At 43.0% G+C, this 26452-nt stretch overlaps 1 protein-coding gene across 1 annotated transcript in view; it reads left to right on the top strand.

Annotated features, from left to right (window-relative positions):
• Positions 1–26452, top strand: part of BMPER (BMP binding endothelial regulator) — a gene marked incomplete at its 5' end in the record, with an annotated part of 69997 nt that overhangs the window by 17183 nt on the left and 26362 nt on the right. The window contains 2 exons of the mRNA XM_010015828.1: positions 3564–3893; positions 10088–10424. Of these exons, the coding sequence (XP_010014130.1) occupies positions 3564–3893; positions 10088–10424 (667 nt within the window). The remainder of the gene's footprint in view (positions 1–3563; positions 3894–10087; positions 10425–26452) is intronic.

Below are 26452 nucleotides of genomic sequence, written 5' to 3'. Positions count from 1 at the left end.
GGGAAAAAAGGGAAGGATCTTCGCTCATGACCTTGTGCCTTGTTAGCCCAAGCCACTAAACTTCATCCTCCAGCGTTGGGGAATGTAGCTTTGGTGATGCAGCAATACCTCTCCATCCATTATGTTCCAACAGAGGAGCAAGTCACACATGATCCTAACTAGAGAATGGGTGCTTACAATAGATTCCAGAACCAGCCAAGCAGAAAGACCGGTTTGTTTCAGAAGGGGGGAAAAAAACACTAAAATAAAGCAGACCATAAAACATGATGTGATTGAAACTCTCCCAAAAGGAAATAAACAATGATCCAAAACCTAAAAATGGCAGGAACTCCTTTCATGTTGCTTGTCTTGTTACACCCGGTATTTAAGGTTTATTTCTAGGCCAACCAGTTCTTCTTCCTGGCAATGCCTGAGTTATTGCAAACACTCTTGCAGAGTGTGGATTTTTTGGTTTTATTTTAAATCCACAATTTTAGCAAACCCTTCAAGCATGTTTTACACAGTGATATCAGAGAATCAATTATTCAGGCTGGTTTTAGGTAGATTTTCCCTCCTCCATTTCCTTGGTTATTAAAGAAAACAGCGAAATTTGGATCAGACCTTCAGCTCTCTGGTCCAAAATACATTCTTTTTTATTTTAACTGCAGTGCATCAAGTTGACATATGACGTGACACGATGTAACATAACATAAACCAACATTACTCTGCACAACACGTTAGAAATTAAAAATAAATATTTCCTTTGGATCCCATTGGTACTATCAGTTTTACTTGCACATCTCTAAATTATGTTTGTTCCTCTCATCTCTTGCCTTTTAGCCGCTTGCTTAGGTGAAGAACCAGCCTCCCCCTCCTGATATGTTACTTAATAACATGTATAACATGTTCTTGGCTTGTAGAAATGCAGACAAAACCCAGTTCTCTCCTCTGAAATCTTCAGTGATCTTAGGGCTGATTTTTTTTGTTGATAAGTTTCCTCACTTTCATAAAAGTTGTCATGTCTAAAGAGAAACTAAAGCCTGAAAAAATGAAATAAAATCTGAGCAGGTAGTAAAATGTATCTTGATATTCATTGTACAGATAATTACATGACATAAGGCAATCAGAAACATGTTAGTAAAATTTAGTAACCCTGAAGTCAGATGTTCTCCATATAAAAATCTATGGATTTTTTTCCCCCATTGGTAAAAAGGATCAATTAATCTTTTTATGGACTTTGGGAAACAGTTTTTGATATTCTCCTTGGTATCAGTTTGGAAAATGGGACTCATTTACTCATGGTTTAAAAGCACACTTGTATCTAAGTGCCTTGGTTTTCAGGCACTGCTTAAAGTCCATTGGGCCTGATTTCCAGAGGTCTTGGTGAGACGTGGTTCATTTTGACTTCTAATGGAGCTGTCAACATGATGTCCTTGAGAAATTGAAACTTTTGGTCCCTGGTTTGCAGACATAGGGGGAGAGGCATAATAGTGATGCCAAGAGTAGTTACTGGCTTAGCTAAAGAAGCATGGATGTGGCAAGTTAGGGGTGAAGTATAGATCTCCCAGGCATCAGCTCTGTGATGGTCCTGCACCATGCAGTGAGGGACACTGAGGTGAGACTTCAGGAAGACCTAACTTGCAGTCAGGACAGTCGAGCACTGCAACCAGTTCCTGTTGGAGGAGGCTGTGGAGGAGGCTGTTACTACTGCTCTTTAAGAGCAGGTTAGATAAATGCGTGTCAGGAATAAACAGGCACAGGGGATTCTGCATTGCAGCTGGAGAAGGGAAAAGTAATGTCTTCAGGGGTCCCCTTCAGCCCCGTTTTCTGTGTCTCCATGTAGGTATCCTTGGATGCTCTTTACAGCTAGGAAAGCATGCCAGAAACATCATAGCTGCCCTAGCATAGCATTCTGCCTAGGCTGGAGAACCCTGCTGAGAAAGGCTTATTGCACAGTCACAGCTGCATTGCACTCCACCGAAGGAATTCCCTGCCTCTTCTCCTTATCATCCATGTCTCCTTTTTTGTAGGTTTGAATCTGCTGTTGATGGGATCAATTTTTTTTCAGTGAACACATTGTATTTTTTTTTTTATAGATGCTGTTCACATTATAGAGTCAAATGTTGTTACTGCACAAAGCCCACCCCCTAAAGCAGGCATTCTCTTTCCAAAGCAGGCTCAGCCCATGGGTATCCAGCTGGCAGTAGCAGTGTGCATTTCTCTGCTTTGAGACTCCTTCTTCCAGGAACAGCAGCAATGAGATGTGGTTAGGACCTATTGTTATGCAATGCAAATGAATTTGCTGCTCTCTTTGATGGTGAGGCAGTTCAGTCGATTGCTGGGTAACTGCAGGGTAACTCAGCATTGTTAACGTCGAGTGTGGAAATGTTCTGCCTTTAAGCTGTGGCTTCTCCAACCAGTGTATGGCTGCAAACATCAGTAAGAAATCTCCTTCTTTGCATGAGGCAAATGACTGTAGACATACCAGCCCCTAAACAGGCATTGCATCATGTTAGTTGCATACTACTTTTAGTAGTAAAAAAGGTCACGGACTTTTAGTTGGTAGCATGGTGACAATAACTACTACAAGTAAGTTGTGCGTAAGCAGCATCTATGATAGGAAAAGAAAGTCGCTGTTTCTACAGATAATGTGGGGAAAAATACACAAATGTACAATACAGTTTATAAATGTACATGATTTTAAGTGTGCCTATATAGAATATGGACAGTACCAGGTCCTGCTAAGGTGATCTGATGGCTTTTAATGTCACCGGATCATCCCTGCCTAACTGGGACATTAGAATTAGCCTCAAAAATATGCATGTGATGTTTTGAATTCTGCTTCTATTAGTGGATTAGGCTTTGCTCTCACAACACAACTTAAGGGTGGGAGCTCATCCCAGGGGAATTTAACTGTCTGAGAGGAATGCCTGTAGTCTTGGATACTTCTTTGCACTTCCAGAGCTGGCTGCAAAGAGAAAGGCTCCTCCAGAGAGTAATTCCCCATGTATTAAAAGAGATGTCTAAAGCTGGTGAGATGAAAGACTTTTTAGATGTCTTTTTCTCTGTCAGTGAGAGGGAATCACTGAGATTAGACATACAATGTCTGGAAAGCTGAAGGCTCTCATCACAAAGGGGAAAGGTGGGAAGGCTCCCATCACACATCTCCGGAGGCATATGGTCTCTGCAAACCCAGAGCAGTGCCTAGTCTGATATCAGGAGTGTGGTTTGTATTTTCCAGAAATGAAATAATGTAAAATATTTCACAGGCTTTGTAATAACCTAAACATGTTCAAGGGACAAATATATAGTTTGGAAGATGTGTCTTTGGCTCCTCGCTACAGGTTAGCCTTCCTATGCTGCCCCAAGAATCAATTGGTTCCCACCCGCTTTGGGAAAGACTTCTACTAAAGCCGTGAAGCTTCTCTCTTTTGAACACGTATGTTCCTAGTGGGCATCAGCCCAGTGTGCCCTGTAGGACAGATAGATTGGGTGAGAGCAGTGTCCTCTAAGTTCTTATCAACTGCTTTTCTCAGACTTGGATTGATCCTGATACGGCGCTTTTGTTTCTCACTCACCTGCAGAGCCTGGCGTTTGCACTGTATTTGGAGACCCTCACTACAACACTTTTGATGGACGGACATTTAACTTTCAGGGAACATGTCAGTACGTTTTGACGAAAGACTGCTCCTCCTCTGCCTCACCCTTTCAGGTGCTGGTAAAAAACGATGCCCGTCGGACCCGTTCTTTCTCCTGGACAAAGTCAGTGGACCTTGTGTTGGGCAGAAGCACTATCAGCCTCCAGCAGCACCTCACAGTGAAGTGGAATGGGACCCGCATCTCCCTACCTTGCGAGACACCACAATTTCAGATCGATTTGGATGGTTATTTGTTGAAAGTGACAACCAAAGCAGGTAGGGCAAGTGTGTGTGTGTGTGTTCTCCCTGAAGAACCTCTCAAGTGCAACGTGAACAGCAGTCAGTAAAAAAAGCATGATAGCAGAATAAATGTAGTTATAACTCTTTAGAGATACGAGGAACCTAAAGTGCTTTCAGAATCCCTGCACCCCACAAGCAGACAGAGACCCCAGCTCTGAGTTTGAAGTCTCTGCAGAACATTTGCTAAGCTATGTTTCATTCTGCTGCTGACAATTGACTGCCTGCATAGATGAAAAAGCCATGATTTTCACTTCCAGAAACTTATGAGTGGCTTATGCAGGGTGTGGTGAATGCCCCCTTCTCAAATAGACAGGGGAGAGAAAAGGTGACAAAAGGCTTGTGGGTCAGATAAGGACAGGGAGAGATCGTTCATCTTCTTACATAGTGTTTGGGTTGGAAGGGACCTTCAAAGGTCATCTAGTTCAGCCCCCCTGCAATGAGGTGCTACCAGTATTGCTGATAGGCTCAGCTTTGGCCAGAGGTGGGTCTGTCTTGATGCAGACTGGCACTGGTTCTATCATACATAGAGGAAGCTTCTAACAGCTTCTCACAGAAGCCATCCCTATAGCCCTCTCTGCTACCAAAACCTTGCCATGCAAACCCAATACATGGACTGGTATTCAAGAGCAGAGAAGAGATGACTTCTTCAACATATCATTCATGTTTTTACCCAGTTGCAGCAATAACTTAACTTACAGGTTACAGTCTAAGTCAGCAATATATAAAATCATAGTTACTAATAGCTAGAGTGAATTTAAGTAAATTGTCAAATTATGGGAACAGTTCACTGTGGATACCCAGCAAAATGGAAACCCTGGTTGGAAAACTGTGGCTTTGTTTGCTGTTCAGTGCCATCGTGTTGGGCTTGCTTTGTGCCTGAGTAAGAGTTTGTCTGCAAGGAGTAGAGTCCACAGCACCAAAAGCAAAAGGAAATCAGAAGCTTCAGAGAATCTGGTACCTTATTTATGGAAACAGGGAAGGGAGATGGCAGACTCTCAGGTCTTTTGAGTCCTAAAAAATGCATTAACTGTCAAAAAGCTGAACCAAAGGGCTTATATTTGTTTTGATAAAACTGTTCTAAAACTGTAGTATCCTTGCATAGATAAATCCTGAAGGGAAGTTTAAAACTTTCTCATTAGCATGTGTTAGGTACTACTGTAGTCCTGAGAGATTTCACTCACACAGTGAAGTACTGTTTCAGTGAGAATACCATTTACTGTTAATTCAATTAAATGCCATGTGAAAGCAGTGAAACCAATCTTTCTTATGGAGTGATATGGTCACAGGCGTGACGCATAGTCATACTCATTATCTAGCATCGCTTTTTTTCAAGGGGGGACACTAAGCACCCACTGTTGAGCTGAGAATTTAGACACCTGTTTATACAGCCCCTGGAAATGTAAGTCTGCCTCATGTGGATCCCAGCTCTGGGCTCATTCCTCAAAGTGGCAATGCAGATTTTTGTGGCTGGCTGTAAAATGCACACAAGTTGACCATTATTCACAACTTCTAATTAAAAGCATCTTGAGGGGTTTCTCTTTGCAGCCAGCTGAACACTATGAATTCTGGCTATGTGGAATTCATTAGCCAACCACAGGCCAAGGCAAGGTTTTCCACTGAAGATGAATGACAGCTAATCCTGCTGCTATTCCATTTGTCTCTGGTGCAAGCCTAAAAAATGACTGCACACCACCTTGTCCATGTGTTGGCAGAGGGAGTACAAACATGGCATATGACAACACACCAAACAGTGTGTAATCAGTGCAAATTATAGCCTAAATAATTCCTCCTTTTGGCGGAGCAGGATCAGGTTTTTCTTGCTGAATGTCCTCTTTTCCTTAGCACGTAAGGCCTGGAAAGCAGTAGAACAGCATGGCTCCATTCTGCTGGGAAGGGGACAAGCAGCAGAGAGGCTGTAGAGAGGAGGAATATGCTGAGTAGAACTGGTTTAAGGACAAACCTTTTGTTTCACAGGAAATTAGGAGTTCGGGGCGGGTGGTGGTGGTGGGGAAATGGAGACTTTTCTGTTTCAGAGTGAAACATGGATTTTAAAACAATGTATATGCTTTCCCATGGTAGGGTGAAAAAAAGGGGGGGGGGGGCAGAAATAATGAAAAATAATCAAAACCATTGCACTAGAAGCAAAATTCCAAGTAAAAATGGTCTGGGAAGTGCAGGGTCTGGTGCTTACAGCTCAGCCAGCATTCCCACGGCTTTTGGTTTCCCTTTTGGAGAGCTGGGAGCTGAGCCCTGGATAAAACAGGGGAGCCCAGAGTTTCAGGAAGCCTTGTGGTCCCTGGCTACAGGGTGATCTGCATGCAGGGCTGTCCTGGAGTTGCATACCCTCAGAGTCCAGGTTTCCAGGCAGCCCACCAGGCGAGCTGGCAGGAAACCAGCTTGGAGCCTTGCCTGTGCTGTGTTGGAAGTTCATTGAATCCGATATGTCTCCCTGAAGCATTTCAGTTCTGACGAATTGGCATTTTCCAGTGAAAACCTGTTTTGTTGCTGAATTCCTCACCAGCTGTAGCCCTGGGTGCCATGCCGCAGTGATTCTGGCACCCTGCACTTTGCAGGTACTTTGTCATGGGTATGATTGGGATGGTGTGGCGTGTCCTTGTGTGCTAAAAACATGAGAGAGCAGAGGGTCAGAGGGCTGGTGTCACTTACCTGTCTCTCTAGTGCAGGAGTACTTTTTGTTGTTTCTGTGTGGATCTTTTGCACAAAGCCTCTTTTCTGTACTGCTTTGGCACTAAATCCATAGGGAAGAGTGGTCTGCCCATTCTGGAGGATGCCTTTACCATGAAAAATCAGGCAGAACAATTGGTGGGAGTTCCCAGCATGGGGAACTCAGTGTGTGATGTGCATAAATCCAGAAGGATTTTTTTTCTTCAATGCAGTAGAGCACATAGTGTGCCAAGTTAAGAAATCAAGTAACAAGTTGGTTAAGCATCCTTCAAAGAAAGAGGAAAATTGGAAAACCTTAAAAATTAGCTCAGAGAATATCCTTTTTCTGCACATCCCCAGATGGGACAGATGCTGCATCCTTTGGCTTCGCATCTCTTGGATGCTGATCCTTGTCCAAGTGAATGGGAAACTCATCCATTTCGGGGCAGGGGGAAGGAAAGGAGGTTATAAGCACGAATAGGCTCTTCCAGACAATTTCTTTCTGCCAAGGAGACCATTTCAAACCTTGCTCCGTAGCATCCTCCCATCTGTCACAGCTCTTGTTGGTTTACAGAAACCAACTGAACTCTCTGGTTGTGCACACACAGAAAGGCACATACTGCACAGTGCCATAAGGGCCTGGCAACATTATCATGCACATACGAGTAAATACCTTCCTCGTTAAAAGGGAATAGGCTTCATTATGGACAGAAACCTTTAGGCTGTTGATCAAAGCTAGAAATTGCCCTGCCATCTGAGCAATTACAGTAGAATGTACAATACCCAGCTAGCAGAAAGTATGTCCTTTCGTTGTAGTTAAACTGTGAGTCTCTTAAATCAAATTCAGTAATCAAAGCAGGATTTGCTACATCTAAAAATGTGTGGTTTTTTGTATGCTGAGATGAAAAGTAATGATTTTCTTTTATTCTTATCTGCATCTTGATTGCTCACAGAGCAACACGTAACAAGTAGATTAACAATGCTCACAGAGCGCACATGGATCTTCAGGATAATTTGGGAGTTAACCTTGCCTAATGAAGGTGATGGGTTTCACTGAAAGTGAGTCTTGGCTTGAGAAAAAAGAGAAGTTGTAAAAGGAAATTTAAGATACAGTCATTAGCTGGTCTTAAAGTCAGCAGCTTCTGAGGGAGCTCACTTGGGGAAGAAGTTGAACACTGCATTAAAAACTGGAGTTGTGTTCTGAAGAGAACTGAGAATTTGGATCTTGATGCTTTAAGCTTTGCGAAAGTTTATGCGATTCTCAAGTCTGAGGAAATCTTAGTTTATAAGTCAATGGAAGCTTTTTATAAATGCCAGCACAACAGTATTAATCTGGTGTCTGCAAATCAAGCTGTGTTTCGTTCAGCGTTGTCAGAAGCAGAGACAGCTGGAATTTGAGTTTGTCCAGCAATGATAATGTATGAAGCAGCTTAAAAGGCAGCTTTCCCCCTTGCCACTGTGCTGGCCGCGTTAACAACTGTAGTCTTGCACAATTTCTCAGTTGTCTGGGTGTAAAGTGCCTTTGGAAGAGGACACAGTGGCTCTAATGGTTGGACTTGATTATCCTAAAGGTCTTTTTCAACCTAAACGAGTCTGTGAGTCTATCAATGATGGGTTTATTAGATAAATTGAAGCTGCTTTCAGTACTAGTCAGCTCAGGACATATTTATCCTGTGATTGCTAACTTCTAGTGATAAGAAAATAGGATGCAGTAGACTATAGTGATAGGTGGCGCAGAATTATATGCGCAGCCCTGCTGGGTATGTTGTTCCCCAAACTCTTGGTGACACGGTGTAAACCAAGCACCAAGGCAGGATGAACCGATGGCCAAGAACCCCTTCTATAGCCATAATTGCCATTTGAGCCTCACCCTGTTTCTCTGCAGCGTGGGTAGGAGTTGTCATAGGAGACAATGGGATGTGTTGCTAAAGGAAGGGTTCCAGCTTTGAACTGAGTCACTGGTATGATAATTACTTACATGAGGATAGGACAGGATCTGGATCAGAGAGTGGCAAGCACTGATTTACAAGAGGAAAGGGTGGTGCTAAGCCAACCCACACAGCAAATGTAGAAAGCTGGAGCAAAGCCCTGGTCCTGCACCACAGAGTGATGCTGTTTGGTATTCTTGGCCAGGCAGGGAGAAGAGGGTAAAATCTGGATTATCCTCTTTAAAAGCAGATTCTTGTGTTTATCCTTAACTAACCACTGTGCACAGGTACTTTATGGGGATAAATTAACAGCAAAATGATTTGTTATCTTCAGGTGCAGCGTTACTGCAGAGATGTGAAGTAGCATTCAGCAGACATTGGAAATAATTAAAAGAAAGGCTGGTTTGGGTAGAAGTTAAGCAGCAGCGATTCTTGATGTTGTTTTGATTCCATACGATACCAAAATTGCTTTCCCTTATGAGATACGTATTTACTTCTCAAAGGATGGAATTCATTGAATTGACAGTCACCCAGGTAAATACTAGAAGTTTAGCTTTCACCTCATCTCTGGGCTTTCTAAACTATCACTGGAAACAGAGAGGCATTCAGAAGTTAGTTTATTCCATCTGCATTAGACACCCATGTTGTGACCCTGAGCTGCCTATTTCTCTCCATCAAAGAGAGAGACAGCTGACTTGATCTAGACACCTAGCTTTTAGATGGGGACAGACAGATAAAATGTATTTCACCTGCAGAAGCAATTTTTGAGGTGCTAGAAGTGCAAAAGCCTCCTGTAAAACAGACTTTAGCGAGCACTCACATCTCACCCACTAGGTGAAGGTTAGAGATTTACCATCATTCCTTAGTGTTGCTGACTTAGGAAGACAGCTTCAAAAGGTTGGTAATTAACGCCTTTTGAATAATCAGTTTGAACTGAGTTCAGAATGTCTTCTTACTACGGTTTTACCCTCTGACATAATGCTTTTCAACTCTCTTCACCCACACTGAATAAGGTAACCCTAACCGTTCTATGATTCTATATTCACTCAAATGAGCAATCAGTGGCAGCTTTGCAGGCAAGAAAAGGGTGTTTTCCATAAGCTGGTCACTGGTGGGGTCTCATGGGTCACAGACACCTTTTTCTGTCTGCATCCTGTGCCATAGGTGACAATGGCTGAAATTCCAGGGCCTCCTGTTAAATCAGGTAGAAATTTGCCCTAGTAAATTCCATTTGCAGAATTTTCCAAGAGCCCTCTTTCCATGTTGAGAGGAGTTCTGCCTTGGCTCCAGATTTTTTAGGATAACCCCACTCATTAGCACGAAGGAACAAAAATAAACAGAGGCAGGCATGATTGTATTGTAATTGAATGTGATTTAAGAAACACTACAGTTGCCAGAGGCACTTACTGGGAGGTATATAGAAACCTAACAACATTATCTGAATGAAGCCAATGTCTTTGTTTAGGTTCCCATGAACACTGTTTCACAAACACAAGGCACAGTTTGTTATCCCCAGTTTCTTATTTTCCTTTTTTTTTGTGTGTGTGTGCATGTTTTTTTGTCTCATCTCTTTATTAGGCTTGGAAATCTCATGGGATGGAGACAGCTTTGTGGAAGTCATGGCTGCGCCTCATCTGAAGGGCAAACTCTGTGGGCTGTGTGGCAACTACAACGGGCACAAGCGAGATGACCTGATCGGGGGGGACGGGAACTTTAAGTTTGATGTGGATGACTTTGCTGAGTCTTGGCGTGTGGAGTCCAACGAGTTCTGCAGCCGCCCGCAGAGAAAACCTCTGCCCGAGCTCTGCCATGGGACAGTCAGGGTGAAACTCCGAGCCCATCGGGAATGCCAGAAACTCAAAGCATGGGAGTTCCAGAGCTGTCATTCAACCGTGGATTATACCACATTTTACCGGTAAGTGTGGCTTGCTGTGGAAGGAGATGGTGAGTTACTGTGCGAGGAGCAAAACCACACAGCTGGCCCCATTTCAGTAGTGTTTGAGCACATGTTTTGAGCTGCTTTTGCTGTGAATTAATATAGAGGCCTAGAGTTACATTATGATGAGCCTTTCTGAGCCAGGAATCAGGAGAAGATGACCCTGAGCTAATAAAGACCTGAGCAGTCAGCAGCGAGAAGGGCAGGCAGGCTTGTGATCACCTAGAGAAAAAGTACTTTTGGAGACTGAGGAGACAAGAGGAAGAGGCTTCAAGTCATTTCAAAGTCAGCTGTGAAGTTGAGGCTGATGTTAGTTGCTGTTGTTTGTGGTCCAGGGAAGTGTGTCTTCCCAGAAGCATTTTAAAGATGACTTCTTTAAAGCAGGGATATTAAATATTACCAGTGCCTCTTGGATGGTGCAGTTTGCGAGCTGGGAATTTGCAAGGAGAGAGTTAACAGAAAGTTCAGTGCGTGCCCATCCTGCCCTGGGAGCAAAAGGAAGACAGACGAGGATCTAGAAGCCTTGTCTGAGCAAGTTATTTAAGGTTTTTATCTTTCAAATGCTTCCAGTCTAAACCACAGAGGCATCATTTCTGTTCTTTAATGGGCACGAGTTTGTTTGCCCCTCACTCAGTAAATAGAATTGGCTTTTCTTCTGATTGCCTGACATAAAAAGATAAAAGCAAAGCCAAGTCTCAGTTGTACGGAGCTGCCTGATCTCTGCGCTCCCAGCTTTCCCCACTTGTGCACATCTGTTGAACTGTTGGGCTTATTAGGAAAAGCTTTCTAAAATGACTCCATTTCCCTTATGAATTGCCTTTCCTCTTCTTTTATAATGAGACAGAAAGACTTTTATCTAGCTCAGCAGAATATGTCTGGGATCAGGAAATGCTAGAAGACGACACACAGCTTGGCTTGTAGTCTCTGTGCTTCTACGTTTAGTTTACTATAGTGTATCCCTATGCTAGCAGCCTGGCAAAGAGTGAAGATTATATTGTGTGCAGGTTGTAATACTTTATCTTTTCCAATGGCTGGAGGCACAGCAGAGAGCGCTAGAGATGCTAACACACACACAGAGGGTCTGTTGAATGCATTTCAGCAACATTCCCATCTCACTTCCATCGTCCTCTCAAGGTAAGTGATGACAATGCAAATGGAAAACAGGCACAGAGAGATTTGTTTCATTTTGCAGTGGAGTTTTTGTCCCTTTTTAAAAGTAGCTAGTGATTAATTTAGTGCAGTACACTTCTTGACACCACAGTGGAAAATGATTTATATTTTGGCTCCAGCAGCCAAAAAAAAAATGATCTCTACATGCTTGCATGGAGCATTTCTGTTCCTTAAGAATGATGTCTTCTATTTGTCCTGGAAAGACAATGAAATCAAGCAAATATTTAATTTGATTATGTCCTTTTGTAGAAAAGTCTGTTTTTCCCTAAGGAAACTTTATGTTGAAATGACCATCATATTCTGTCTGAAGTAGCTGTTGGTTTGCTTCCATGTAGATGTTGCTAGCCGTTAGGCTAGATTCCAGTACAGGAATCAAAGATAAAATATAAATGAAAACTAAATAATGGTGTTTAGTACAATGGTGCTTCTTGTCAGAAAGCGACAAAAGTTGGAGCAAGCAATTCATCCAATGACCATGGCCATTTTTCATACTAGGAAATTCCCACAAGGGGGTCATGATTATGGGACACGCATTCAAAGAAAGTTCTGGGAACCTTTCTAACATAAATCTTTGCCTGTATAAACACACGTGCATTTGTGTATATGAGTATAAATATGTGTGCTTAAGAGATTTGCATTTTTTGTGTATTTTTTGTCAGAGAACTCATTGCTGGTGATGTAGCTTTGCAGAAAGTTTGAATGACCACTGAGAGATATTTAAACTGATATTTACAGCTTTTTACTGGGGTCTTTCAGAAAAGCATCTTTACTCAATGTTTTCTCATTTCAGGCTGGGTGTAACTAAGTGGTTTCCCAATCCTGCTTTACTAACTATGGACAAGCTCCTAGCGGTAATAGAAGTGATGAGGCACAATGGTATGGTCAGGTTCTTTCGTTTTATTATTCATCTCCTCTTTGAATAGCTTCAAATGGAAATAGCATTGCCATTTGAAATAGTGCATTCTCAAGAGTTAACCTTTCTTGGTCATTCTTGCCTGTATTCTCAACATTGCCTCATTTTCATTATGCTGCTCTGGTAGTGACCTGCTGTTAATAAGAATTCTCAGTCAGGAACATCATGAATCAGGGTGTGTTTTCTCCAAACACCAAAAAAGGCAGTGACCAGTGCATTGCAAACCTTTGTCTGTCTCTGTGCTACTGAGGAGTTTTTTGTGAAGAGGTCTCCGATCCGTTTTAAGTCTCCTTCTTTTTACAACTGCAGTTTCTCTTTTTGTTACCCATCCAAAAAACACATACAGCAAGATTGTTGGGTGAAAAGGATGCGGTTAATGTTTTGAAAGAGTAAAGATATAGCTGCATGGTTGTGAGGTGAAAAACAGTTAACTCCTGAGCTTGACCTTGATAGAACTGTGACACCTTAGGAGAAATAGCTGTGCACCTTGCCCTTAACCCTTCTTTTTGACATTGTGACTTTGGTGATGTGTTTCTCTGCAAAGCACATGGTAGAAGAAAGCAATCGAGAAACTGTTTTGGAATAGTCCTGACTGCAAACTAACAATTTTAGCATCTCATTTTCTACCACTCTTTTAATTCTTTGTTTTGTAACTAGACACGTTTTATGGGCTTTTAATTGTGGTTTGTTTTGTTTAGTTTTGAGCTGATATTTTTGGTTTGTCTTTAATGCATTGCTAGTTGTTCAGTACTCATGAATAACGCTCTAAAAATAACCCTTAGGGTTCAACTATATGGAGGCAAGTGCATTAAGCAGGGGCACAGTTTTGAATTTCCAGGATATTTCGGTGAAGTTTGGGTGAAGAAGAGATTAGCAGTGACAGTCATTGCCACTTGTCTATTTATAGAGATTTTAATATGCTAACCATCGTGGATTGGTCCTTGCCAAGAAAGTTACCAAGGTTACTCAGCAGCAGGCTTTTAGAGGGGGTGCTCTGACCATGTATGCAATGAAGCTTGCATTCAGACTCCTGAAGCTGCCGTTCAGTATAAGCAGTACTAAAAATACTTGATAAGATGTGAATTTCTCATGCTGCTGTTACCAGAAAAAGCTCTATCACATTATCAAGAAATATTATGGTACTATGTAAGCTCTTAGATGAGGGTTTGGGGAGTTTAGAGGACTTGAGGAAGGAGAAGACGACTTTCTGTGCTCCCCAAGCCCTACCCCATGGCTGATCTTATTGTGTATCTTTGGAGCAGGAGCTTGGAGGTGACTCCAGCCCCGGTGAGGTCAGGGAGCAACGTGGTGTGGGAGACAGGTCTCTAGTGTGCCCCCATCCATGCCCGATGCCTCTCAGGAGCCTCCTTGGAAGGCAACAGGAACAAGCAGCCCCAAACAGGGGTGCAGGGACTGACAGCAGTGCTGAAATTGGGCTGAAGGGGACACCATAAAGGAAAGCATGGAACTAACTAACGCTTTTAGAACCTGTCTTCATTAGCATCTGTGGCTTTCTAGTAGTTTTTTTTGGGGGTTTTAATAGTTTGGTATCACCGACAGCTTTGGAATGTGACATCAATATGGTATCAATATATCACCCACCTCTAATACACCTACACAGTAGCTGAGTTCATAAATGAGTAGTTAGACATTGCTCAAGTCTAACTTAAATCTAACTCTCACTGCAGCCATAGCTCTGGAAAAACATTCAGTGTCTTGCTTTTACCATGCAGTAAGACTTCCATATTTGCGATGGGAAAATCCGTGCTTCTAACTCTCGAGACAAGTCTTTTTATTATTACTCTTCCTATTATCATATTTGTGTTATTGCTGCTATTATTATGTTTTTAACAGCAACAGCATACTTATTTAAGTTACATACATGCATACATACTTACAACATACATACTTAAGTCACTCTTTTCTAATTGTCCTAAGAGGTATGTTTTTGCTCAAACACTTGAATTTAGTCTGATTTGGCATTCTATAGCAAGCAGTAATTAACATAGTAATAGCCTCATTTGTTTGAATCTGTGAATCAAATACATTCAGGAATTGCAAATCTACTTTATTGCAATTCTTGTCTTTAATGTTCCTTGTGACTGTGCTGACTTTACTCTACCTCAGCTCTCGATTAATCAGTTATTGAGTTTCTGTCCATTAACCAGGTAACTTTATGCAGTTCACTGCTGCAGTCCTAAAAAATTCTGCTTAACCAGTGAAAATATTCTTGTTTAAAGTTGGAGCATAAATTGCAATGTTGATTGAGTCCGTCAGCTCCCTGTTTGACAGATATGCCATGAATGGATGCAGACAGCATGTGAGCCATAGCATTGCTAAGTTAATGACAAGCTCTATTTAAAAGATGGGGACCAAGGGTTTGTGGCTTTGAAGCAGAAGGTTTAAAGGGTGTTTCTTCCCTGTTAACAATGATGTCCTACAGCTGTAAATTCATGTGGTTATACCCCTGTGTTTGCTCAGCAGGATGGTGCAAAAGAAATGTAGGCTGAAGGACTTCAGAAAAGCCGGTTTCAAGTGGTGGAACTGGGATCTCTGGAGCCCTCTGTTTGCTGCCAAGGGTGCGTATTGCAAAACAAGCAATAAAAGAAATAAGGGTTTCTGGTCCTGGCTGTGCCTATGGGCACAGCAGTGGCCTGTGCTGCTTCAGGGCTCATCTGCGGTGTAACCAAGGGTGGCTGTAGCTCTCAGTGCTCACCAGGGTCATTCCTGTCCCAACTCCTGCACCAATGTGTTTCCACTCACTTCCAGACAAGCCAGTGGTGGTGGCTCGAGGACAGGACTGGTGGCACAGACCGGTGGCTTGTCCTCTTGCAGCCCTGGCACAGAGCAGAGGCTGTTGCTCCCATTCACCCGTGTGCTAAGGTAGGGATGTTCTTGCACATGTCAGACCGCCTGCCAGAAGCTGGCCCTGAGTCTGAGTACTAGCAGCAGTGTAACCACAACAGAGAGGAGCTCAGGATGAAACAATTTACTCAGCTTCTTGGGCAAATTGTCACTGAGCAGCTGTCCGACCCAGGGAGCTTCTGGTTAGAATGGAATTTAAACATATATGACATAATAATTCTATTTTTTTAAGCAAATCTGTAGCAGGACTTGAGTTTCCTATGAGCTGGGAGCTCCGCTTTCCAGTCTGCTCTGTTCAGCATCTTTAAGTCTTCCATCCATTTGAAGTTACCATTGGAGCTTTAGTTGCTTGTATTAAGGGCTTAATAATTCAGACTTTCAGTACAGAATTTTGCTGGTTTATACCATTCTACTTATACAAGGCGATCCTTTGCAGATCTGCATTGGAGAAACACACAAAGCACTAAGCCTAAATGCATAGAGCCAGTGTTCCCAACCCTTACAAGAGCACTGGTGCTTGGGAACACGTTCTCCTGCCTGCTGCCTTTACTTTATGCCCCTATAAGAGTCAACATCATTCCCCAAACCACTTCTAAATATCAGCCTGTGCTGTCTTGTGTATTGCCATGATGAACTCACTGCCCTACAGGTAAGAGGCACCATGACTGAACACTTCTGATGGCTGGTAGTGCTATCAAATGGGAGAAAACGGACTTTGTAGTGTCTAACACACTTTGGGCTTTCTAGCAACAAAACACACGTTGGGATTTCTAGCAACAAGCTTTGCTACCTGTGTGCTGATGGTAAGATGTACTGCAGAAATGCCACATATAAGACTATAGACTTATGTAATATATGTCTATAGCTCACCACTGTGTTAAGCCTCGTCCTTGAAGTATTTTTCATCTGATGTAGCCAAGAGTGGGTGCAAGCTGCCAGAAAAAAATACTGTTTAGATTTAAGGATTAGAAGTTTGGAATTGGACAAATAGGTTGAGTGGTCAGAAAAGATAAATCTGAAGCCAAGCTGAGCTCAATTATCTGCGGATCAGGATTCCTCTTCATCTTCTCCCACACCCCTGGCCCTGGTGGGGTATTTTTCATGTAACTAAGCCCCATCCACTTGTGTCTCTTTAGAAAAGTACCTCAGGAATTTGGGGCTAGAAAACATTCTTCTCTTTGTATCAGTGGTTATTACAGCTGTAAAACACTGAAGCAGTGCCAGAGGATTCACAGATGTCTCCTTTCCTGTTGAGGTATTGCGAATGGGGGGGATGAGGGTGGAGAGGGCTCCAAACTCTGACAAGACAGGGGTGTTGGACAGACACCATTCACCTGGGACCATCCGTGGCTTGCTTCCAGCCGGGAAGCACATGCTTCCCTGATGACCCACTTTGTGCTTCCCAATGTGGAAAGTTAATGATTTTATTCTTTTAACAAAGAGAGATTTTTTTAGTAGGAAAACCAGATGAAGCAGCCATACTACTGTGTGATCAGAACCCAGGGAAGTTTCCTTTCCTTCAAAGGGTGGCATGTCTGAAATGTGTTTGTTTTGCTTATGTAATTACACGATCACAACCCTACCTGACGCTGTCCTTTTACACTGAATGAGATGTTGTTTCCTACTGGTTGCAAGTGCAATACAAGGCTTCTTTTCTCTCCTCTGCAGGAATGAACTCAGGTATATAGAGACTTACTACAAAAGCCTGCTTCTTTCTGGTTTATTACCTGGCTCAATGAAATTCAAGTCAGGTGTTTCATAACCTAATAGTGTCTTCCTCATTGCCCAGTGTCTGACAGCTGTGAGAGTCTGCATGTGAAAATGTAAGGTCAAAAATGATGCTGAAGAATGGTAGGAACTGTGGGGAAGTGGGGAGAGGGAGAGAGATTGAACAGAAATGTCCTTCTCATTTGTCGATATATGACTGCGTTCTCAGAACTTGTTGTTTCTGAATTACCTTTAACAGAGGTTTGCTTGGGTGGTTTTGTTTGGTTTTCTACCATGCCTTGGAGTCATGGGATAAGATCCTCATTCATTGAAGTCAGTGGGAATTTTGCTATATTTGAGTGACAGGTTTTCATCGTTGTGACTGTTCTTCTGCCATGCAGGTTTATTACACTAATGTCTCACATCAGTTGGTAATCCTTGGTTAGCCTTGCTGTGCCACAGACAAGAAAGCTTCAGCTGGTTCAGAGACAGTGGGTCCATTCTTTACTGGGCTGGGCAAAACAAAACTCATTCAGATCAGGGCTCCTAGATCCTGTCTGCTTGCCATGTTTTTCCAAGGAGAAATCTAAGGGGTAGCTTTTCAAGGCAGAAGACTTAATTTGTCTGGTCATAGGCAACTGAGTTAACTAACTTCAGTTTACTTGTGGTTCTTGACTGTAAGAAGTTTGTAGGAAAAGCCTGCACTGCTAGATCTGCTGTCCCTCCCATTTTTCAAAGCTTATCTGATAGGCTTTTAAACATGCCCTAGGCATAACTTCTCAAATATAGAGTTCCCCATCTCAAATAGCTTTATTCAAGCTGTAATCTTAAGATGCCACTATTCCACAATAAGCGTGAGTGTGCCCTAGGACTATCATGGCAAAAGACAAGTGCATCCCTGTTGCATAGAGTAATAATTATTTCACATTAATAATAATAGTAATTTCACACACCTGATGTTTCAGTCATGTAATACAAGATGTGGTTTTTCCAAGGAGGAGCAGATGTGGTGAGGAACTGGTAGAAGAGCAGAGTGATATCCTCCCTTGTGGACATGTTTTAACAGGCACCACGGGCCAATTGGTGCAACTCGATCCATTGCAAAGCAAAAGTACTTGCGACACTGAAGTATTCCTTTTAGCTGCAAAAATCAATCCTGTTTTTTGGAGAGATGCTGTTCAGAGAAGCTGACAGCATAATCAGAGGAAACCACCCTCTGTCTCTGTCAGGTACCGCAGGATTTTAACTACAGCTGCTACAGAACCCAAGGCCACTGTTTGATCTCATTATAATTAACCTCTAAGACAGGTTCACAGCAGGGTTTTCTTTGCTGGTTTGTTTTAATTTCATTTGAGCTTTTTATGCTTTAAGCTTCACTGCAGTATTGATTTTAAATACAATCCAGAGATGCTTAGCTGATGGTAATGTGTCTATTGCCATGAATAAATAATTCAAGAAACCAACCCATCAGATCTCACATTGTGCCTTGGGCAGAGGCTAATAAGTGTTGCAAGGAAGAGGAAACCCACCCATACTGTAGCTGGCCAACTGTGCCATGTTGTAGATGGTGGAGGAATCCCTTTCAGGCCCCTGAGATGATCAGTTTACATCTCATAGCATGAAATTTTAATTACCTTTCCTTTAACATGCATAACTGCAAAGCTACTATATTTCAGCTCCTATTTTAAGCCACCTGCAGTATATCCTGCCTAATTAGACACACAGCAAAGATGAACGAGGGTGTTTATAAGCAGGCAAATGAGACGAATTTGTGGGAAACGTTTTAAAAATGAGCCTAACCTAATCCTCCTGTTATTCTTATGAGTTCATTTATGCTTCTGGCAGGATAACCAGACAAAGCAGGACATGAGCTGTGACCGGCACAAAACACTTTCCTGTAGAAAGTTTGCCATAGGAAGGTTTTGACAGCTCCAAGCAGCTTATCAAGCCTGCTGTTGTTGTTGTTCATGGAGCTGACTTGCTGCATGTGAGGGGTCCATTCTGGAGGCTTTCTGTGGGTTAGATTTAACCAAAAGCTTTCTTGTGGGTGTTTTTAATGGCTGGAAGCCTTTCCTTCAGTTTTGCTGTTGTTCTCTAAGTCTCGCAGGGCATCCAAAAAATCTGGGGTGTTCCCAGTCTTTGAGATCTCCAGGGAACTTTGCACTATGTCAGCTTTTTAGATGTCTGTGGTATAAAGTAGCAATCTGGGATAAAGGCTCTTCATCAGGGGCCGTAGGACAAGGGGAATGGCTTGAACCTGCCAGAGGGGAGATTGAGATGAGCTCCGAGGCAGAAGCTCTTCCCTGTGAGGGTGCTGAGGTGCTGGCACAGGGTGCCCAGAGAAGCTGTGGCTGCCCCATCCCTGGCAGTGTTCAAGGGCAGGTTGGACACAGGGGCTTGGAGCAACCTGCTCTAGTGGAATGTGTCCCTGCCATCGCAGGGGGTTGGAAGTGGATGAGCTTTGGGGTCCCTTCCAACCAAACCAGTCTGAGATTCCATGATTCTAAATCTGCTCGTTTCCTGTCTGTCTCTGTACGGGCTCGCTGTATTGATACGTGTGTAAAAGCACCGAGAGCAAGAGCAGGTCGAGCACCAGGGGCTGGTAGTGTGATGAGGAGCAGGCTCAGCCCTTGTTTAACTGCAAGCATACAGGTCCTACCCAGCTGTAAGCAGCAGGGCCAGTGCTGATGAGGACTTGGGGCATGACAGCAAAAACTTGTGGGCCCCCCGTCGCAGTTCTTGGCAACTGAGCAGCATTATTGTACCTTAGGGCATCACAACAACCAAAGCAAAGAGCAGACTTGTGGGAATTAAGGCAGGAATGGGTGGAGATACTTGTGCTTACACAGGAATATGTATTTATCCGTCTCAAGTATTTGCCATCACAGTGCCTAATCTTGGGTAAGGTATGCAGCACAGGCTGGCCGCATGCGTGTATGTGTGAGGTTCGCTCACCCTTTAAGCTGTTGAGATGCCACTTAGAAAGTTGTGTGGCTCTGCTCTCATAGTTAACTCTGTCTCTGATGGACTTGTCAGAACAGGCATAAACTTAATGCTAACGTGGTAAGGTCTCAACACTGGAGATTGCTACTGCCATCCTGGAGCAGGGGTAGAACTGAAATGCCACTGGATCCATACCATAAAGAGTCCTTTCCTCACCCAAAGGGAGCAGTAGGGTTATACTTTCACCCAGATGGAGGGCTCTGTGTATGTGAGAGCAGGTGCTGTGATTTCACCTCGTCATCATGATAAGCAGAGGATGAGAGCATTTAAACCTCTCCCTGACTCCCACACTTAAGCCAGCTGAAATTAAAATTGGTGGGGAATGTGCTGGGAATACTGAAGGGAGTCGGAGCCATAAGTTTTCTTGCATTCCTGGGTACTCCTACAACTAGCATTCTGTTTACATAATATTCCTGAAACATAAGAGCTAAAATAAATCCAGTATGTGAAAATTAATAACAAGTAATTTCTCTTATGATCAGACCAGAGGAAGCTGTCGTAAGTGTTAAGGTATTCAGACAGCTGATTTTTGTACATCAGCTCTCAAGTGAGGTATGTAGTTTACAGAGAGTGAGTGCTTAAGGTTATGTAGTCTGAGTACATGAAATAAGAGGCTGTTGAGGATGGTGGATACCATGGCAGCAAGGAAAAGGTTTACAAAGTTCATTTCCTAAGTGCTCCTTCTTAGCACTTTACATTTTCAAATTGCAGTGTAAACATTTAATTCTCACTGCACCCTGGTTTAAAGTTGTTGAAATGAAGAAAGAGTTCTTTGCTGTGCAGGAAGCCAAGAGCAGATTTGAGATTAAAATGTGAAAGTGCCTGGTTCCTGGCCTCAAGCTCAAGTCCTTCTGATGGGGTTTAAGAGGTTTCACATGCACAAGAAGCGTATTGTCTTATTCTTGTCAAAGCACAGATTCTTCTCAGACTTTCAGAAGGCGGCATTGCTAGTCTTTTTAAGAAGGCATTAAATCTTCTTTGCTCCTGCAAGGCCCAGTTAGATGACAAACTCATTAATACTCCAAGCGGTAATGTGTCTGGCAATTAAGAACTGTAAAACAAGCCAAAAACTAGTAATGGATTGAAGCAAGGACTAGAAAATATTTGCTTTTGGAGCTGGAGGAGTTGATATGCAAGAAAAAACCCATATTCTGTTTTCAGCTATCAAGGATTTGGCTGAGGTTTGAAAGCCCATTTTTGTTGTTCTGCTCATTTGTCTGTCTACGTGCTGCTTCTGTGTTTGCTGATTTCTTAGCCCGTGGTTCATGAAAGTCTTTCCATACTCTTTGGAGAGATCTTTTTTCATCATGGCAAGGTGATGGCGTAGATCAGAGATGTCCTCAAAAGCTGACATAAGCTTTCAATTATGTCAAGATTTGCTGTGGGTACAGAAAACTGTTTCAAAGAAGGCTTATAGACTGCATGGCATGAGGAATATACACTTCTTGGCCTAATTCCCAAAGGCAAAGATATTTGCTGGCAGTGTAGAGAAGGATCACCAAGATATCACTTGAAGGGGTTGAAGGTTGTTCTGTAATCAGAGAAGAACTACCCAGATCCCACAAACAAGTGGCTGCTTTATCTGCCATTGAGGTTGCTGACATGCATCAGATTCTGTACATTAATTAGGCTGTGTTTTGTCAGTGGCTGAAATATGTAGTTCCCACTTTTTGCATCATGATTCCTCACTTTACAGAAGGCCCAGATCTTCACTGCAGCCACTTCCAGGACAGTGATGGAATCTCTGTCCCTGCAAGTGTTCACACACCGTGTAGACAAGGCCCTCAGTGTCATGGGTTAGTGGTAGCCTTGGCACTGCTGGAGCCATGGTTGGACTTCCTGATCTTAAAGGTCTTTTCCAACCTGGTTGGTTCTGTGATAAGCAGTGAATATCTGATTTCAAAAATGCCCGGGAGCACAAAGTTGAACTACAGTACACAGGCATTTCAGCCCGTTCAGAAGGGGTATTTGGTTCATATTCCAGCTCTCCTTTAACTCTCCTGTGCTGACCTGCAGGTAGTTTGCCTCTCTGGTTAGTCTCATCTCTACACAGTTGTTTAAAACTGGTGTCCATCCATCCCCTGCAGATGAAGAACGCAGTTAGCAGGCACCTTTGAAACGTGTCCTCTGCACGGCCGGGCAAGATCACACAGGACACAGTGGCAGAGAGGCAATGAGGGAACAAACTTCTCCAGCAGGTTATTCTCTCCTGAGCTGTGCTTTCTCCCAAGGTGTCTAGTCTGCTGCCTGATTTGACATAATCTATTGCATAGCCATAGCCTGAGTTACGGCGCAGCCAGGCGATATCCCGGGCCAGGATTCCCATCTGGTTTTTGAGGCAAGGAATTCACACTGCATGGTTCTCTTTATCAGCTGCATGCAAACTGTGTGCCGTCTTGCAGCCCCCAGAATTTCCTTCACCTGTCTCTTTTATTTCTCTTTGTCTCTCAGTGCTGTTCATATTTCTTTCCAAATGATGAAGTACTTGGCCAGGAGCATATTTTACTTACGGAATACCGCAGGGATTTTTGTCAGCATCTCCCATCTATGGAAGTTACAATTTTATATGGGTAGAGGAAATTTAACCGTGGCACTGGAAATAATAACTCTTGTGACATAAAAAGATGCTATTTATTATCTTCATCATCCTTGCAGCAGATGGGTTCAAAGTCGTGCCAAGGTTAAAGATACTGTGTACATGCTGTTGGTAGAGTATGTTTTAGTTCTATAACTGTGATGAGCCTGATTGACAGTCGTCTATGCAGAATGTTTAAAAGCTTTTCCATATGACTAGGAAGTCGGGGAGTTGACAAATTTCCCCAGCGTTTATAATTAAACCCTAGAAGAAGATATTAAAACAGTTACTGGTTTCTGTGTTGTGGTCAATATTAAGATTTATTGACTTGAGAACCAATATTGGCTGAGGGCAAACTAAGCTTTATTTTTCCCCTAAGCCTACCAAGTCTGGATGTTGTCTGAAAACAGAAGGTTGCATGTTATAGACATCCAGTAGCATCCTTTTCCAAGAGCAGGGACTCGTTTCTTTGGCTTTCAGAATGACTCCAGAGTTTGTTATAATGTTTGTTACAATGCTTTACAGAAATTAGCAGTAGAGTGTTGCTCTAAAGAGCCTTTTAAATGTGGACATACCCCTTTGTCATGCAATTGTTGGGGTTGTGTAGAGAGCATGAGAATGCTGGGTTGGTAGCCTAAGGGAGGGAGAATTGTGTGTCGAGTGGGTACAAAATGAACATCAGCAACAGGAGTTTCTTGTGCTGTCCTACTGTTTCCATCGCGGGCTGTGCCAACACAGCTTGCTGAATTCCACAGTCAGTATTGTCCCTGTATCCAGGTACAGAATTACTGCAGACAATACGGTGACTTTTGTGACATGGACTGCTCTTTCTGGGGAAGCACGAAAATGCACCTGAACTCATTCCACGTCATTATTCTTGCTTTTGTGTTAAAAGTTTTATCATTTAAAAACATCAGGTGCCTGAAAGAACAGCTTGAGCCAGGAAAGTCAGAGATGAGAGCCTGATCTCATAAACCAACATATTACGTGACTATCACTCCTACATATACAGCATATGTATTTTTGCCTGTTGCCTGAATGATATACATTGCTAAAGATCTGAACACTGCTATTTTTTTTGAACAGTCTCTATGAAATTAATCTCTTGCAGATGCTGGCTCGAGGCTGGCAGCATCCTTCATTTGCAAGCTTAAGGTACTAATAAAATTCTTAGGTCTGCTTTCCATACAGATGTGAGAGAGCCTTCCAGTTTGACATGAACCAACTCTTTGATTCATCTTTTGTCAGTGGGGAGTGTGGGGCTAGTTCAGCTCTTAGACAGAACTGTATTGCACAAAATAGCCCAATAACCCACTCACCAGTTAGACCCAGTAAAAGAGTTTACCCAGGAGTTTTTCACACCTCCCTTCCTTGGCAGCTTGGAGCCTGTCAAATTGCATGGTCGGACTGAATTCAGGCTTCGTGGTGGCTCAGCAAAATGAATGTGTGAGCTAAGTGTTGAACAACCAAGAGAGGTTTACTCTGCTGATGTGCAAGAGGAACAAAACCAATTTTTGTAACATTGAGTGTCAACTGCAAGAAAACCAGCTTTATCTTAAGATTAATGGTATGTCTGAAAGCTGGCAGAGAGACACATGGTTTAGTTTTCAAGGCTTGTATTGGTGGTGTCCTTTTCCCTTGTAGCGTCCATTGCCTGCCTTGAATGGGAATGTTCTGCAATCACGGTGACGCCTTACTTGTCCTTTTGGCTGAGGAAAATGCATTATGTCCTGGTAGCCAGTGTTCCCAGAAAACAGTAATAACTTATTACAGGGTCTACCAGAAGCCAGTTGTCTCAACATTAGAAATCTCTGGTGTTCCCTTATTTATCTTATAAACAGGAATACTGTCTTTCTGTGTGAGAAGAATACCCTTTTTTTTTGGTTGACCCTTTGTTTTCCCCTTTTGCAGTACAGGTGTGACAGTGATGGAGGAACACGTTTACAGGTCTGTGGGGCTGCTGGAAACAAGGTCCCTCCCAGGGCTGTTCACAAAGTGAATCATTAGCCTGACTGTAACAATAAATACCACCAAAAGAGAACATGCAAGGATTTATCCGAAGGTCACATTCACCCAGAAGGTTTCTCTGCTGAAGGAAGCTCACAGCTGTGTTAAGATTAAAGAGTGTCAGAGAGCCATAATGCGTGCGAGTTTTTCACTGTAAAATATGAGCTGTTTGTGTAACAGCATCCCAGCTGAGGGATGCTGGTGTCAGACTGCCTTAGGGCTGTCATATGTATTTCCAGTGGGTTTTTAGCGTTCGGGAATAATCTTCTCTTTGATGCATTTATCTGACACATCCTAAGCTCCTGCAATGCCCAGGAGGAGATCTTCCTCCTACTATTCTGAGTACTTTTATAGTCACTCAGAGAAGGGAAGCTTAACTGGAACAGCCCAGACAAATGACTGAGGTCAAAGTCATGTCCCAGAAATGGAAGCAGCCTGAACAAATCACTTGCCTTCTCACTTGAATGTGCTTAACACGCAGTGGGCCAGGCTGTGATGTGATAAGCATTTTCTCTGCAGCAACAGGCAGCTGCTTGGGTGAGTAGTTGCTCATTGGCTTCAGTGAAGACCCTTGTGTGAGTTTTTATGCATGCCTGTAAGGACAGTCATGTAGTTGCAGTGTGCAGTGTGCTAAACTTGTTAACCCTCTTCTCCATTCATTGATAATGTTTTAAAGTCAGGAATAGAGTCATGAGTTTAATACTGATTTAATCGAAGAGGTTTGCCTTTAGTGGTATAGGGCACACTGTAGCCCATGGTTGCGTGGTGTCTCTCTTGGTCTCTTTCTGGCAGATAGTATGAGTTTTCTCCTCGCTTACTGGTAGTGGTCCTGGATCTCTGAGCTCAGGGAGGGCACCTTGTGCTTTCAGAACCATGCAATGGTGTTCTCAGCAATGGCAGCTCCACTTGTAGATGCTGTGGAAAAATGCTGCGGTGGCAGAGAAAGACCTGGAGTGTTGCTGTTCTGAATGTTCCTTGGGAAGCAATTGTGGTTGTCGTTGCATCTGTGGGCAGTAAACAAATTAATCTTGTGACATTTGTGTTGCAGAAAACTCCAGAGAAATGCCATGAGAAAGTTTAATGTAATTTTAATTGCCCTTTGTTGTTTCCTACCCACAAGTCATTTCATTCTTTATCAGGGGACTCCACATTGGTGGATGTGAGGGAGAGAACATCTGCTGGTCTCTCCTTCTGGGTTTCCTCCGGGAATTGATTTTTCTGGAAACACTCAGTAGTGGCACGTTTTGCTCTTTATTTTAGAGAAGCTTCAAGTGATCACCTTGTGAGAAATGGACCCTCTGGGGACTACACACCAGATTGTAGGCAAATACCTACAATCAGCCCAGCGAGAACTCTCTAGCAGCCAGTTAGCAGATTACGTATGTACAACTAGTGGGGTTAGAAGTGACTTTCAGGCTGACTGCTCTCCCAACAGTGAAGCCATGTTGGTTGGTTGGATCATCTCTGAACCTGCTTTTCTGTCTCTGTAAGTCCACATGGTTCTTATGCTGTCTTGATCTGGAGAGTCACGTTGTGGGCTGTTGTAAGAGATGGGTTTCCGTGTATGATAGCCTTCAAATATGGAAAGCTGCCGTGAAACACGACATGAGGAGAGAGGAAAACACCTGGGGCTGAACTGGTGTCATGGTTCTATTTTACTTCTGAAAAACCTGAGCCTATATCCAAAATGCCTTAAATCTGTTGTCTTAGCTTGCGCAGGGCTCCTCGTGGGCCTTAGCCAAAGCAGAGCACACAGCTTTTGGCACA

The sequence above is a fragment of the Nestor notabilis genome, unplaced genomic scaffold (genome assembly GCF_000696875.1).
Source record: "Nestor notabilis isolate BGI_N333 unplaced genomic scaffold, ASM69687v1 scaffold1686, whole genome shotgun sequence".
NCBI classification, from domain to species: Eukaryota; Metazoa; Chordata; class Aves; order Psittaciformes; family Psittacidae; genus Nestor; species Nestor notabilis.
Note: the sequence above shows the minus strand (reverse complement) of the source record. Positions and strands in the feature narration are given on the sequence as shown.